General features: G+C 51.3%; 5 protein-coding genes across 5 annotated transcripts; 2 read left to right on the top strand and 3 right to left on the bottom strand.

Moving 5' to 3' along the window:
- Positions 1-148: 148 nt before the first annotated feature.
- Positions 149-2,127, bottom strand: GCG54_00007260 (putative transporter; the record flags this gene model as incomplete). The annotated part of the gene is made up of 9 exons (XM_045407244.1): positions 149-340; positions 400-485; positions 537-787; positions 847-1,246; positions 1,305-1,353; positions 1,411-1,594; positions 1,691-1,787; positions 1,841-1,868; positions 1,924-2,127. Coding segments are annotated over 9 exons (1,491 nt in total), but the record flags the coding sequence as incomplete, so codon positions are not given.
- A 3,144-nt stretch (positions 2,128-5,271) lies between these two features.
- GCG54_00007259 (3-ketoacyl-CoA thiolase 2 peroxisomal) lies at positions 5,272-6,528 on the top strand (the record flags this gene model as incomplete). The annotated part of the gene is made up of 1 exon (XM_045407243.1): positions 5,272-6,528. One exon carries the CDS (start codon positions 5,272-5,274, stop codon positions 6,526-6,528), a length of 1,257 nt encoding a protein of 418 aa, XP_045266164.1.
- A 957-nt stretch (positions 6,529-7,485) lies between these two features.
- GCG54_00007258 (uncharacterized protein) lies at positions 7,486-9,226 on the top strand (the record flags this gene model as incomplete). The annotated part of the gene is made up of 4 exons (XM_045407242.1): positions 7,486-7,575; positions 7,645-8,381; positions 8,439-8,646; positions 8,702-9,226. The coding sequence occupies 4 exons, from the start codon at positions 7,486-7,488 to the stop codon at positions 9,224-9,226; spliced, it is 1,560 nt and encodes a 519-aa protein (XP_045266163.1).
- A 334-nt stretch (positions 9,227-9,560) lies between these two features.
- On the bottom strand, positions 9,561-10,888 carry GCG54_00007257 (uncharacterized protein; the record flags this gene model as incomplete). Its single annotated transcript, XM_045407241.1, has 2 exons — positions 9,561-9,815; positions 9,872-10,888. 2 exons carry the CDS (start codon positions 10,886-10,888, stop codon positions 9,561-9,563), a joined length of 1,272 nt encoding a protein of 423 aa, XP_045266162.1.
- A 1,987-nt stretch (positions 10,889-12,875) lies between these two features.
- GCG54_00007256 (uncharacterized protein) lies at positions 12,876-14,453 on the bottom strand (the record flags this gene model as incomplete). The annotated part of the gene is made up of 1 exon (XM_045407240.1): positions 12,876-14,453. The coding sequence occupies one exon, from the start codon at positions 14,451-14,453 to the stop codon at positions 12,876-12,878; it is 1,578 nt and encodes a 525-aa protein (XP_045266161.1).
- Between the last annotated feature and the right edge of the window lie 164 nt (positions 14,454-14,617).

The raw sequence follows: 14,617 nt of genomic DNA, 5'->3' as shown, positions 1-14,617 counted from the left end.
ACTTCTTACATTGTCGTTATTAGTACATCCATATGCACATCCATGGTATTTATCAAAGCTCAGCCCCGACGTACTCAGAATCTCGTCATATAGCAACATGTCTGCAAGACCTCCCCATAACACTGCTCGAAGACGGCAAAGTAGGACCTTAATATCCGTAGAGATTCACGTGTTCCGACGTAGACGCTCTGATTCTTCTGTTCTCTCTAACCAGTAGAACGCGAATCCACCAAGCGCAAACGATCGACAGCAAAGCGAACCCTGCCGAGGCGCCGAATCCAATAGCATAACGAGGCTCGTCGCTCTTGGGCCAGAGGTATGCACCGTAGATGTAGCCGATCTGGAAGGTTCAAGTCAGTTATGAGTCAAGATATGAGGTAACCGACAACATGGACATACCTGGCCGCCAACGTTAGTCATGGCGAGAACAACGGCCTTCTTCTCCTTGGTCTGTGAAAGCGTCGATGAAGCCCAACCAATGATGACTAGGACAGGTCAGTCATCAAGGTATCGATACCAATAAGTAGTTTGCTTACCTGAATTGACAGAATATGCGCCCGCAGCCAGAATGAAAGATGCTGTATAGCGAGCTGCGGTATTCAGAGTGGAAGCAGCGACGACAAAGCCAACAATGGCGACCCCGAGGCCGACAGTGATATGCCAAGTCCGCTCATGGAGGCGACCGGAGCTCCAACCGAAGAAAATTCCTGCGGCACCGGCGAAGATGAAAGGTGGGCAAGTCATGACCAGTGTGATCGTTGTGTTGAACCCAAGGGTCTTGATGACGCTGTCGAAGAATTCTTAGCTAATGTGCGCCTCACGGCTGAGTATAAGTTGGAGACTTACGTGGGGAAGAATGAATTGAAGGAGCAGGCCGACAGGTGGAAGTTCTGCATGAGGCAGAACAGCCAGGTGCGCTTATCACGACAGGCTTGCTTAAGGCCTTCCATGGCAGAGGCCTTCTCGTCTGATGCATCAGAGATCTTATCCTTCTCCATGCGAGAGTGAGCCAGTTGCTTCTCGCGGTCGTTGAGCCAGCGCGTTGTCAGAGGCGTGTTAGGTAGGAGCCAGAAGCCGACGAGGGCAACAAAGCCAGTGACGGCACCCTCAACGATGAAAAGCCAGCGCCAACCTGCGATTCCATTGAGGCCATCCATACCGGCAAAGATGCCTGCAGCGATCAAACTTGACAGCCCGGTGGCCAAAATTTGAGCGCAATAGAGTCCCGCAATGCGTGTGGCAACCTCTGTGATGTATATCAGTTGAGTGGCTTCCGGAGAGCCTCGAAGCCTTGTTCGACGCACCTTTGCGAGTGTAGAAGATGGACAGCATGTAGGTGGCACCGGGGTAGAACTAGAAAGAGTCTGTCAGCCTAATGAATCGCTTTTCGTTGATCCAACCGAAACTTACCGGTGCCTCAGTGATACCCAGGAAGAATCTGCAAGCAACGAGGCCGCCATAGTTCTGAACGAGGGCTGTGCATCCCGACACCACAGCCCAGATCAACATCCACGCACTCATGTATATGCCGGGTTGAATTCGAGTGATCAACATGTTTGAGGGGATCTGCATCAAAACGTAACCAACGAAGAGGCTGCACATCCGTCAGCTTTGCTGTTTTGTAGCCACCCTCCAGAGCTGACTTCTGACTTCAAGCCTTGACACAGTATTGGGGAGTGAAGTTTCTTACATGGAAACAGTTGTGTTGAACTGTGTGCCTGTCATGTTCAGGTCTTCCTCTAGGTTGTTGAGTCGTGCCTGGGCGATGGCGTTTCGATCGACGTAGTCTACGATGGTCAGTCGCGATGGAAATGCCTGTCGGGGTTCGTGGCGTGTTTACTCAGAAAGTACATAACGCAGAGGCATGGCTATTGAAAACGCCGTCAGCAACTGTGGGACGCAGCCAACTCCGAAGCAACTCACCATGATGCGATAATCAAGCTTGCGCACAAGCCTGATCTCTTCAGGATCCGTCTTCTTGGCGGTTCCAGTCCAGTCGCGCTCTTCATCTTGCTGGATGTGCTTCTCGTCGTCGACAACGCTGCTCACTTGGTTGATAACGTGCTCCTCGCGCTCAACCGACGGTGAACGCTTCTCGCTCGCCGCCATTTTGAGTTTATGTGATCGCTAGCGCCTTGTTGATGATTGGTTGCGGGACGGGTTGGCTCGGAATCGGAGAAATGGAGGAGGTCGACCTAAAAAATAAGCATAAACGAGACAGAGCTACAGGGGCAAACTGTGGTTGACTGGACTTGGAGCTCGCCAACCAAAACAATACGGGCTCTGGGTATTTATGACATTTTAGCAGTTTGTCTGCTACCCCACGAACAAGGTGCCAGTGTGCCCCCAAATCCGGGGTAGATAAATCAGCGGGGCCAACATCTAGCATCCGGAGGTTTGCGAAACCTGGGGAAAAGACCCCCGAGGCTTGAATGGCTCAAGCTATCGCCTCAGTCTTGGCCAAGACGCGGGGTGCTCGGGGGCAGATTTGGGATCCGAAAGAAACAGTGAGCGACGGTCGATGGAAAAGGATCTTCTACCCTTTGAGCCCAGCCATATCCAATTTGTGGAGGTTTACGCTATACTATAAAAATTCTGTTTATACTTTAATAGATACCTACTAAGTATTATAATACTATTTATAATAACTAGGAAAGCTTCGATCTAAGTTTATAAGAATATTATTAATAACCTTAATAGCCTATAGATAACTTACTATATAAGGTTATATAGGAGGAAGAATATAGGTCTATTTTTCCTCTACTTATTAACTATCCTTAATAAGATTAACTTATTATAATTAAATTAGTTAAGATACTTATTACTAAATTAATAAACTAGAAAATAAAAGAGAAAGTTAATTTTATTGCTCTTATAAAAAAGTATAAATAATATATCTAAGTTACTATTAATAATATAAGTCTTAATATTAGATCTTTAGATAAGTCTAGGGATAAGTACTACTACTAAATATTTATTTATTAAATTATGGTATACCTCTTCTCTTAATTTAGCGAGGTCTAAGGTATTAAGGAGTACTAAAAGGATTAGTAAAAACTCTATAGGAAGTTTAGATATAATAAGTAAATAAGAGAGGTTTAGGAAGAGCTTAATAAGCTAAATAAATATAAAGAATATAAGAATGAGGTAATTGTAGTGATCGCTGTAATCCTCCCTGATTATTGAAGCTGAGAGAAGCGAAGGGAGAAGGGAAAAGGGGGGGGGGGGGGGGGGGGGGTNGGGGGGGGGGGGGGGGGGGGGGGGGATTGTAAGGGTAGCCTGCGTGCTGGTAGAGTCTCCAAAAAGTACACTTTAATACACTATGTCACTTCACAGTGAATCGATGGAAAAGGATAAGGGCAAGGGCATGCTAACACGATAGGAACGCGGAAAGGACGTGAGGGAGACCGCTTGTCTTGGTATTCAGGCGCCATTGGGGAGGCTGGATTTGGTCAGCCACTGATGGGGAAATGGGGAAATGGAGCCCCGCGTGCCAAGACCCGAGGGAATGGATACTACTGGGGTTAGGTTGGGGTTAGCACCTAGGCGACTGGCACGTTGGGACCGGGGCAGAGGGATGTGTGTCAAAAGGCCTGCTTTGGTTCGTCGAGGAACGTGTCGAGTGGATGCATTTGGGGGAAGACTGGGCAGTCAGACCAGCCTGCACGGAGGGTGGGAGGTGGAGATCTGCCGGGGTTGAGAGCGTTGATGCCATGGTGAGGGTGGATTGCAGGATCCTTCGGGCTTCGGGGAGGAATTATGATGGTGGAATGCGGGCATTGTCACTGACGACATTGAGAACGATGGAGTCTGTTGAGCCGGTATGCGACAGAGATTGGCCAGTCTCCTCGTCCACGGCAACACTGCGCAGCAAGGAGTGTCTGACTGTTAGATAACGTGGGTTCTTGACACGCGGTTGATGCACAGCTTACCGCTAGTTGCTCATACCAGCCGCATGCATATGCGTGCTACCCTCCGTATCGTGATAGCAGAGTGGGTAAGCGGAGTTCATGAAAAGAAGTCCGGCCGCAACCAGAGTTTGGCCGGCTGCCCCCCAAAGCAGGTCCTATCTCTTCATTTGAGCACTCATCAGGCATTTGCTGGACGTCCAGACGGACAGGCTACTGTAAATATTGATTCATTTTGATTCGAATTTGAACCAAAATGTTGTATTTTTCTGTGTGGGTTATGACGAGCCTCATTTTCTGCATGCATTGAAGCACTTCCTGCAATTTCCTGCAGGAAATTTTCTCAGCGTCCTTGTCGAATCCTTTCTCGAATCCTCGGGTTTGAAAGGCAAGTCATCCTCCCAGACTAGGAAGGTTGGTGGGGGATGGGGCAGCGGGTTCAATGACCTCAAGAGACAGACCAACTGCACCTCGACTATATACCGGCTAAGCTGCAATAAGGTCTATAAGAGCAGTCTTTTTTCTTATAAGTAAACTGCAATATCATTGGAACTTGAAGTATGAATATCAACATCGTCATCGGGATCTGTGAATGAGGTGCCACTCACTTAGATGGACGCTGATTGAATCATGTACGTCAATCCTAATTGCCATTTAAAAAGCGAATATAATCCATAAAGATCAAATTATTCAGCAAAATAATATTGATATCGTCAGACTTCTATCCTAGTTATTGTGCAATTTCCCCACCTGTCCATATAGCTCTTCACGTTGTTGAGAAGCAGTCGCACTCCGACAAGTCCGATAGATGATACGTGTACTACGGAAATGTGTCAACGGAAATATGTCAACAACGGTGAGAATTTGAATTGACAGTTCAGAAGTCTGACTTGAAAGAGGACCATAGAAAGACAGACTTGAACCCACAGACTCATCTCACCTCTTGGCAATTTCCCAATTCGTCACCGACTACATTTGGTGGTTATGCTCGGTAAGCCTCGGTGAGACTCGGTATAGAAGCTCTGCTTTGGTGCCGGAAGAAGATTTAGCCCCGGGAATGCCGACTTCCCTTTGCCGAACCCAATTGCCATGGGGTGCGGGTCCCCCACTTCGGTGTCGAGGATCAAGCTGGGGAAAAGTAGGGGAAGAGCTATTCTCCCCCGCCCCGATACTTCAGCCAAAGCTACCCCCGAAGAACCGACATCGCTCACGTTTATCCGACTTGTTTTCGCTAGTTTTCTTGTCTCTTTTCCTTTTTGTTACTCTTCCTCTCTTGTACATTACCAATTCCTCCCGTAATTCACTGTATTCACTGTCAATTGGAAGAGCAGAAGCTCCGGGTGTCTCATTTAACACAGCAACCATGTCGCTCCCCAAGGGAATCTCTTCTGTGCTCAAGAAGGCGCCTTCCGACGTCGTCATCCTGTCGTCGCTGCGAACCCCCGTCTGCCGCTCGTACAAGGGACAGCTGAAGGACGCATACCCCGAAGAGCTGCTCTCCACCGTCCTCAAGGCCACTCTTGAGGCCAACCCGAACCTCGACCCCGCCAAGATTGAAGATGTCGCCGTCGGCGTCGTGCTCTCGGAGCTCGGTGGCTCCAAGGCCGCCCGCATGGCCATGAACCACGTCGGCTACCCCAACACGACCTCCCTCTACACCGTCAACCGCGCCTGCTCTTCGTCATTGCAGTCAATTGCCCTTGTCGCATCGCAGATCCGAACCGAGACGATATCCGTGGGAATTGGCGCTGGTATGGAGAGCATGACCCGCAACTACGGCAGCCGCGCGATTCCCGTCGACGTGTGGCCGGAACTGAAGGATTCCCCGGTCAAGGATGCTAGAGACTGCATCATGGCCATGGGCACTACTTCGGAGAACGTCGCTGAGCGCTATGGGGTTTCCCGCGCGGACCAAGATGCATTCGCCCTTCGCAGCCACCAGAACGCGTCGCGGGCAGCAAGTGATGGTTCCTTCGCCAAGGAGATCGTCCCAGTGAAGACGAGGTTCCAAGAGAAGGATAAGCAGGGAAACAACGTCGGAGAGGAGAAGATTATTACCGCCACCCAGGACGACGGCATTCGCGCGAACATCAGCATCGAGGCTTTGGCCAAGCTGAAGCCGGCTTTCAAGGCGGACGGTGCTAGTACGGCTGGTAACTCATCGCAAGTTTCCGACGGTGCCGCCGCGACTCTGTTGATGCGCCGAAGCACCGCAACTGAGCTGGGCCTTACTGATAGCATCATCGGCAAGTTCGTTTCAGCTACCACTGTCGGCTGCAAGCCCGACGAGATGGGCATTGGCCCGGCCATTGCCATTCCCAAGCTGTTGAACCAGCTCGGACTGGAGAACAAGGACGTCAGCCGCTGGGAGATCAACGAGGCTTTCGCCAGTCAGGCCATCTACTGCCTGAGAGCCTTGGGTTTGGAGCAGGATTATGAGGACGGCAAGGTGAACCCCGACGGTGGAGCTATTGCTCTTGGTCACCCTCTGGGTGCCACGGGAGCCCGCATGACCAGCACCCTGTTGCACGGTCTGGGCCGATCTGGTGGTGAGGTCGGTGTCGTCAGCATGTGTGTCGGTACCGGCATGGGAATGGCTGGCTTGTTCGTGAGGGAGTAAGAAAACAAAACAACGCGATACCAAAGAATGGCTTCATGTAAAGTAATGACTATGAGAAATACATAAGGTTCAAATACCACAGCAGAGCCAGGGCTCGCAGTTGCATGACTTATGGTACAATGTTGCCGGTGACTTTTCTCAGGCGATTTACAAGACGTATTCATGCATGGCGTGGGCGCAGTCATTAACGTAGAAGTAGAACACAAGAGATGAAAGTTGTGTCCAGGATAATAGAGCTGTCTCAATCCTGCAAGATTGAAGAAGGTTGGCGGGAGTGGCGATGTAGAGGGTCTTGAGAGAAGTCGCGCCCTTAGAAAATTCAATGCGTACCTTGGCTAGGAAGAGAATATTATGTGAAGTGAGACTCCTTTGCTGACAGGACATAGGGAGCGTGAGATTCAACGCTAACATGTCCAGTCAGCATGCAGGTAATACTCAAGTCCGAATGAATGTACCTGGAGGGTTGCAAGCTGAGTGATTGAGTGCGAGACCGTTCGTCTTCTACTGGCTGGCGGTTGTCTATGACATAAGACGCCCACCCTGGGCTCATGAAAAGTCGTACTTTCTGTTCCAATCGAAGTGCAATATATGTAAGGTAGTCATGCGGCCTCATGCGATGTCTTGAGGTCTTGCGGGTGTTCACTCCCGCCATGATATGTGCCTCGTACGCACAGGAAACTGAACTGATGTAATTAGTCCGAGCTATTTCCACATCATTGATGTCCCAGGGCTTCAAAATATTCCTAATAGATGATAGGGTTGGATACGGTCAGTACGTTTCGCGTACTAAACACGTCCCTGCCTGCCTAGTTCGGAATAGACTACATTTAGTCGGCGTAAGGGGTGTCTTATGTCTCGGCTCAAAGGCTATAAAAGCTGCACCAATCCCGAGAAAATACTCACCTTAAATGTAATTCCAGACGGACATCTTTCTACAATTCAGAAACTTCACCGAAGATGTCGGTTGCCAAAACTGCTACCATGATGCGTCAGCATACGACTCCAGCGCCTGTTCCCGCTTCAAGCCTCAGTGGGAATCCAGTTAAGGTAGGATTGGATTGGTATTTTCCAGATAATTTCGTAAGCTCCTACGTTGCCCAGTTGCTAATTGTGAAGGACATTCAGGCTGAGATTAATCCAAGACCCAGTACACTGATCTTGGACCTTGGCGGTGTTCTCTGTAACTTCTCTGCTCCCCTCGGCGCTCCGATTCCACCCAAGCAATTCAAATATATCCTTGAATCTGCTGAGTGGCACAACCTTGAGTCAGGCAAGGGAACGGCTTCAGAGGCGTACAAATCGCTCACAGAGAGGTTACGACTGCATGAGGGCGCATTGGAGGAGACGGTCCGCCAGGCATCGTTGACGTTAACACTTAATGACGACTTCGTGGTGGCTATCAGGAGGCTAAAGACAGAGTCCAACGACACGCTGCGAGTGTTTGCTGCGACCAACATGTCGAACGATAGCTACGACACTGTTCGTGCAAAGCTTGGGGGTTGGGACATCTTTGACGATGTGTTCACGTCGGCCAGACTTGGTGTTCGCAAACCAGAGAGGGACTTTTATAATCGAGTCCTTGAGGTCGCTGGTGTAGCTGCTGACTCTGCAGTCTTTGTTGACGATCGTACCGAGAATGTCATCTGTGCTCAGTGTTGCGGGATGCGTGGCGTTCTCTTCGACAACACCGAGAGTGCAGTACGGAAGCTTCGATCCCTCTTCGGTGACCCCGTACAGCGCGGCAGATCATGGCTTCAAACACACGCAAAGGACATGTGGTGCATGTCCAGCACTGGGTTGGAGATACGAGAGCAGTTCCAGCAGCTACTCCTATTGCATCTCACGAACGACTGGTAAGTACTTGCGCATAGAATAATTCTACAAGCGAGTTCCTGACGACTTCCATCTAGGGATCTTGTCCAAATCGGCCAGCTGAATCCTCCCGAGGGTCGTTGGAATTGTTTTGCCTACGGCCCACCGGTTTTAACTACAGCCACATATCCCGATGACTTGGACACCACCTGCCTGGCTCTACTCAAACTTGATGTTCCAGACAGCATCAAACAAAAGACCATGGACGACATGTTGCAGTATATGAACCCAGATGGTCTAGCATATGTAAGCGAAGCATTCGCCGTAAACTGCTAAGGAAAGATTAATAATCGACGATTAGTGTTACTTTGATTCTAGCAGACCGCGCCTTGATCCCTTCATCTCGGCCAATGTGCTCCGCCTTTTCTATGCCAACGGACGAGGCACCCAGCTCCTGTCTGCACGCCGCTTCATGGAAGACATGCTCCGCACTGGGGCATTCGAGCATGGTACTCGCTATTACCACCTGCCGGATTTTCTTCTGTACTATCTCAGCGATCTGTGCGCGAAGAACCCTGACGCTGATGAGCTTGACTTTATTCGCGATTTGGTTTGCTGGCGTCTCAAAGATCGCATGGGTTCTACACACGATGCATCCAGTGCTGCTTTGCGTTTAGTTTCATCAAACAATATGCAGTTGGTCAACAATCTAGACAGAAAAACATTGTTAGAATTACAGCACAGCGATGGAAGATGGACAGGAGATATCTATCGATACGGCTCGACCGGGATTCTTTTCTCTAGCGAGGGGCTGGTGACGGCTTTGGCTGTCACTGCACTTGAGAGCAATCTCGCCAATGACCAGGCCATCAATTCTGAACACTAAGCGTCTTCAGATAACACACTTTTATGCTCCATGTTCTACGACTGAGCTATGGCTCGGGCGAGTAGAACACTGAAATGCAATGTCTGGACAAAGTTGAAACCCCGAGGTATTGTATATGGATCATTTCAAAAGGTGTACGGTTCATCCGAAATGGGATTATTGCAGTGTTAACTTTGACTGAAAAGGATGAACGAATGGTTGTTTTGATTAAGTATAGACATTATGGGTGTATCTACGGTTGCCACCCAAGCAATATTTTATGAACCCAAAATCATTCCCTTGCGCCTCTAATTGCTCATGCTGTAGACATAACGAATGGTGAGAGGACTATTCTCTAGTACTTCCAGCCGAAGATACCCTTGAGCCAGCCAAGAACGTTGTTGATGAGACTGCTAATATTGCCACCGTTGCGGAGCTCGTCGGCAATCTTGGCAACGCGGTCCTTGGTAGCCAGCCACTTGTCTATAGCAGCCTGATCAGGGGCAACGAAGCTGCCGGTCTTCGCAGGCAGGGCCTTGGAGCAATCAGTGAGGTCGTTGATGTTGTTAACACCTAGGAGAGAGAGGCGAATGTACTCGCGGGCGTAGTCCTTCAGAGTATGTTAGTGATTGAGTGGCATCTGTAATCGGGGAAAGAGTAGCTTACCTGGTTCCAGTGAGCCTGGCCGCCAGAGCCAGCAAAGGCCTGGAACTCAGCGCTGATACGAGAGTCCTTGGCCAGAACGACATCGGAAGCGAACTTGAAGACACGGGCCGGGGCAGAGCCGAGGGTCTCGGCGTAGAACTTGACGTCCCAGACACCTGGAGTGCTGTCCTGTGGGTCACCGGCACGGCTGGGGTCAACGAAGCGCTGCTGGCTCGTGGTGTGGGCGCCGATGAGGGCAGTGAGGCCGTGGGGCTTGATGGTCTTGTTCTCGAACAGCTCAATCAGGAAGTCGGCGGAGCCGGTGACGGGAGGGAGAAGGTCGTTGGGGCATGGCTTAGAGGAGTCCTTGCGGCCGACGTATGTGCGGATGCGGGGGCCGAGAGGGCAGACGACGGTGGCAACGTTGGCAGAGAACTGGATAAGATCGGCCATACCGATGCCAAACTGCTTGTACTGGTTGTACCAGACCTGAGTCTGGGCGACGATCTCCTGAAGACCGTTGTTCTCGCCACGGCTCATCTCCTCGGCAGCCAGAATGATAGAGCCATCGGCACCGCCAAAGTCACCAGTGAACTTGGACCAGCCGCCGGCATCGTGAAAGCCGAGACGGACAGCAGCACGGGCAAAGTCGGTGCAACGACCGGACTTGCCCTTGAAGACACCCTGAAGGTCGTTGGCGATATACTTCCAGATACAGCAGGTGTCAGCAGCGCAGGCTGGCGTGCCCTTGGCGGCGAGGTTGTTGGCCTTGCCGGAGGTGACATAGACATCAGTGCTCTCGGGGCTGATATCGTTGCCAAGAAGGATAGACTTGACGGTCTTGCCCACGGGAGTGAGCTTGGAGTCGTCGAGGGTGGCGAGGTCACCGATCAGCTCGGCGGAGTCGAAGTCGTCGTTGTCGGCACCGCCGCCGTCCGCATCAACACGGGCGCGGATTTCGGAGAAGGTGTTCTTCATGCCTGGGTAGGCAGAGACGGAAGTGGCCGCGAGGGCTGCGGTAAAGAGAGTCACACGCATATTGACTGTGGTTAACGAAGGTAGGTATTAGGAAAGTGAGTGTGCTGATATTGGCGTGAAAACCGTTGCGTGTAAGAAAGAAAGGACGACTACTCAAAGTCGGAATGAATGTGTGAGAGAGGCGGAAGACCGGATGAGGCGTGAGATGGTGTTCCAAAAGCTGCGACAGACGGGGCATCGCGGCTTCATTATATCCTCATCAATAGCTCAGCAGCCCGACGACCGTGCTCACCTCTGGACAAGTCTATTCTTGGCGAGAAGAGCGCATCGTGAAGCTTGGGTGTGGAGATGAGCAGCCCGCCGTCACGCTGGCTTGCCCCGGGGCGTCTCGGAGCCGTCAACGTTGTTAGTGAAGGCTTGCTTTTCTTTTCTTCGTCGTCTGCTTCCTCTCGTATTGGGCCGAGCAGGCCCGGTCCGAGCACTGTAACACTGCTGCTTCGCCTCCACGAAGCTATACTGAAGAAGACGGCAATCATCCTGGCCGTGATTGGACAGGTTAAGGCGGTTCCTGACGGTGGCTGACCAGGATGAGAAGAGGCGTCGACGGCGAGCAAACAAAGAGGTCTGTGTGGCGGCTACGACTCAACACACCGAGTTCTATTGTTCCTTCTGACCGTTTGTTGTGGTTTTGCTGAAGACCCTGTTGCATATTGCCTTGTCCAGAATAACAGCAACTCAAAGCAGGGAATGTGGAAACATTGTACAACGTTGCTGGGTGGTGGCCGAGCATCTGATTCCTCGTGTCCTACCGATGCACCCATCATCCCATCATCCTGCAAGATGACCCTGGAACAGACTGCGGGACGAGCTGCAAAACACTACTTAGCTCCCGATTGATATTGGATCTATGCCGAATGCGATATCCAGAACGAGAAGCCTTGCCCGTTCCGGCATGCATATCTCGACTCAAGAGCCAGGGGGGGCACCTTTGTTCAGGGGCAATACAAAGGTCCATCGCAATCCCGCAGAGGGAGCCATTGTTTTAGCGTTGCAGGCGGGATTCAGCCGCTAATCCGATGTTGCAGTTAGCACCCTAACGGTGCGGCTTGGCCTGCGAGTTGCCCTGAAACATTAGCTCAGATGTGCTAAGAATGGGGAACACGAGACGTTACTGGCCCGAACATGTTTCCCCGGGTCAAGGGCCGTTTTTGTCGTCCGATGCTTGTCTCTAGTTCCTGGTCTTGCTTGTGTCTCGAAATGTGAACGAACTTTCTCAACGCTCGGATGAGAAGCCGATGGATTGGGTCGCCCAATAACACGATTTTATTCTCAAGCTGCAGTAGTAAGAGGATCCATCTTGCAGGAGAGTCTCTTCTCTTGTGCGATTCAGTGCTGCTGACTGCGTAATCCTCTCAGGTGACTGTCCGTATGTTGCCATGGAAGACTTGACTCATTCGACACGACTGAGACACGCGAATGTTTCTTTCCCTGCTCTGCATCTCAGCTCCCGCCATCACAACGTGCCAACTTCCTTTGACCAAGACCGATGGCTTGATTTCTCAATGTCTCTCATCAGCCTTGTGGCAGTTTATTTTCCACAATTGTCATGCCAAGACCTCTGACAATCCACGACCCTGATCGGCGCCTTAACTTGTCAACACCAAGGTTCGCCTCCAGCTGATGGGAGGGTTGCTGACATTCTGCCGGCTCAGACTGGTCGGACACCCCAGGGCTGAGAAATTAAGCTTCAATGCACAGTTTTCTAGCCTCGAGTCTTCTTTTCAGATTCCGCACAACGGAGCCCGGTCGAGGAGGGCCAAGTCTCTGACCATCAAAGACAGTACGGCCACGGCGCTAGCCCGCCTTTGTCTGTTTCGCGTGTCTTTGACCTCCCGTCCTTTGCTCGTGCTTGGCGCCTAGCTCCCTCTGTTCGGCCCGCGGAGGATCTTCAGGGGGTTTAATCTCACCCGGTTCTTCCTCGATGCCATTCTTGGCAACGGATGTCATCCTGGTGAATATCATGCTATTCGCATCGTTCGCGCGAGCTTCACCCCCCTGGAAAAGGGTTGATTTGACCAAAGTTTGCCGTATCCTCCTGGTCCAGCTGCCAGTACCCTCCTATCTCCCGGAAGGTTTGCTCGAATCCGGGGAGGATCTCGTTCAGGTCTCGCGCCTGGACGTCGAACATGTCGGTACACTGGGCGGCCTCGAACTTGTTGGAATGGTCAGGCATGTAAGCCGCTCCGTCGAACTTTATGGCGACGTTAATGTTCACTTCTGGACTCTCTTCGCTTGGCGACCTCTTGTAGTGTCGAAGGTAGCCCCCCTTAACATCGCGATTCCATCTCATCACCTCGAGGGACACTGTCTTCACTAGTCCGCCGTGTACAAACGCCACTCGCCCGTCATCCGGATGATGCTGCGCGAACGAATGACCGCAGTAAAACCCATCGTTTTCCGTGCCAACGCTCGTAACCCACTTCTTGGGCTTCCCAAAGTTTGTTTTCAGGGCATGCCATGCGAAGCGGAACATATCCTTGTCGCCCAGCAAGATCTCATTGTAGTACTTCCCCTGCTCGTTGTTCAGCCACGACGCTAATTGGAGATGATACCAGAATCGCGTCTTGTCGACCAGCAGCTGTCCGCTTTCTTGCTCGTATTCGGCCATCCGGCAAGGGGTATTGAAGATAGCCCAAGCGGGATTCTGGGGCCGTGTACGTGCGATGTCTGGCCAGAATACCGAATGGTACTCTTGGTATTGGATCGAGTCGTACAGAGTCGCTGGGTCCAGAATAGGAATGTTGTCGGAGTCTAGCAGGATTGGCTCAGCCCATCGAGCATTCAGCAGAGCTGCCGTCTTCAGCTGGTAGTTGATTCCAAAATATCCGTCCTTCTTGATGTGGATAATGTTATGCGGCTTCGACAGGTCGTTGTAGTAGATCGGCGTGTACAACGCGTTGAGGTCCGCCATTGCGCCAATGTCCATTTCTGTGTCCCAGTAATGAATCTCGATAGGTATGATTGATCCCAGTCTGTTCAGCTGTCGAAGGACCACCTTGACGCGCATGATCGTGTCCGCATTGCCAGCAACAATGACCAAGCCTCTTCCCAGAAACCGATCCTTCACGGTCGCGTATGGTATCATGCCTTTCTGAACAAAGTCATGCCACTCGCGTCGGCGCAGCTCTATCTCCAACACTGGCCGGTCCTCGAGAACCCACTCCAGCGTATCGGAGAATTGAAAGTCGACAAACACATCCGCTGGCCACGTGCATGTTGCGCGGGCCTCTCGCTGAGAGATTCCCTTCTCTTGAATGACTGCCGCAAAATGTGGAAGAAACTCATCCGCTGTCGCTAACTTGTGCGCATCAGGAACGAGTTGTACTGGCTGTGTTGGGGGTTGTCCATTGAGGGCGTCGTTGATCATCGGGATTTCAACATGGTCGGGAGGTATATCGATCTTGGGAGGTGAGTCGGTCGAGGGATCCTTTTCGGGTGGCGGGAAATCCATCCAATGTGCTGGTTCTGATTCTGACTTCGCGTCTTTCCCGCTCCTGAAAAGCAGAATGAGCACACAAGTGATAAATAGGGCGAAAATGATGCGCGTCCGCTTGATTCCTGCCATGTTTGCGATGGCTGGTGCCCCGGGCAAAAACACGAGGGAATCAAGTCGGGAATTGGCTCGCAGCAGAACCTGGGCATCGCCCTCATTTGAATCTCTGGCCCCAACAAGAAACCAAGGCTCTAGTGTGACTGATCATCTCGTCCAGCCAAATTCAGGTTATTCGC

Source organism: Colletotrichum gloeosporioides (assembly GCF_011800055.1).
Source record: "Colletotrichum gloeosporioides strain Lc1 chromosome Unknown consensus_32, whole genome shotgun sequence".
NCBI lineage: Eukaryota > Fungi > Ascomycota > Sordariomycetes > Glomerellales > Glomerellaceae > Colletotrichum > Colletotrichum gloeosporioides.
Note: the sequence above shows the minus strand (reverse complement) of the source record. Positions and strands in the feature narration are given on the sequence as shown.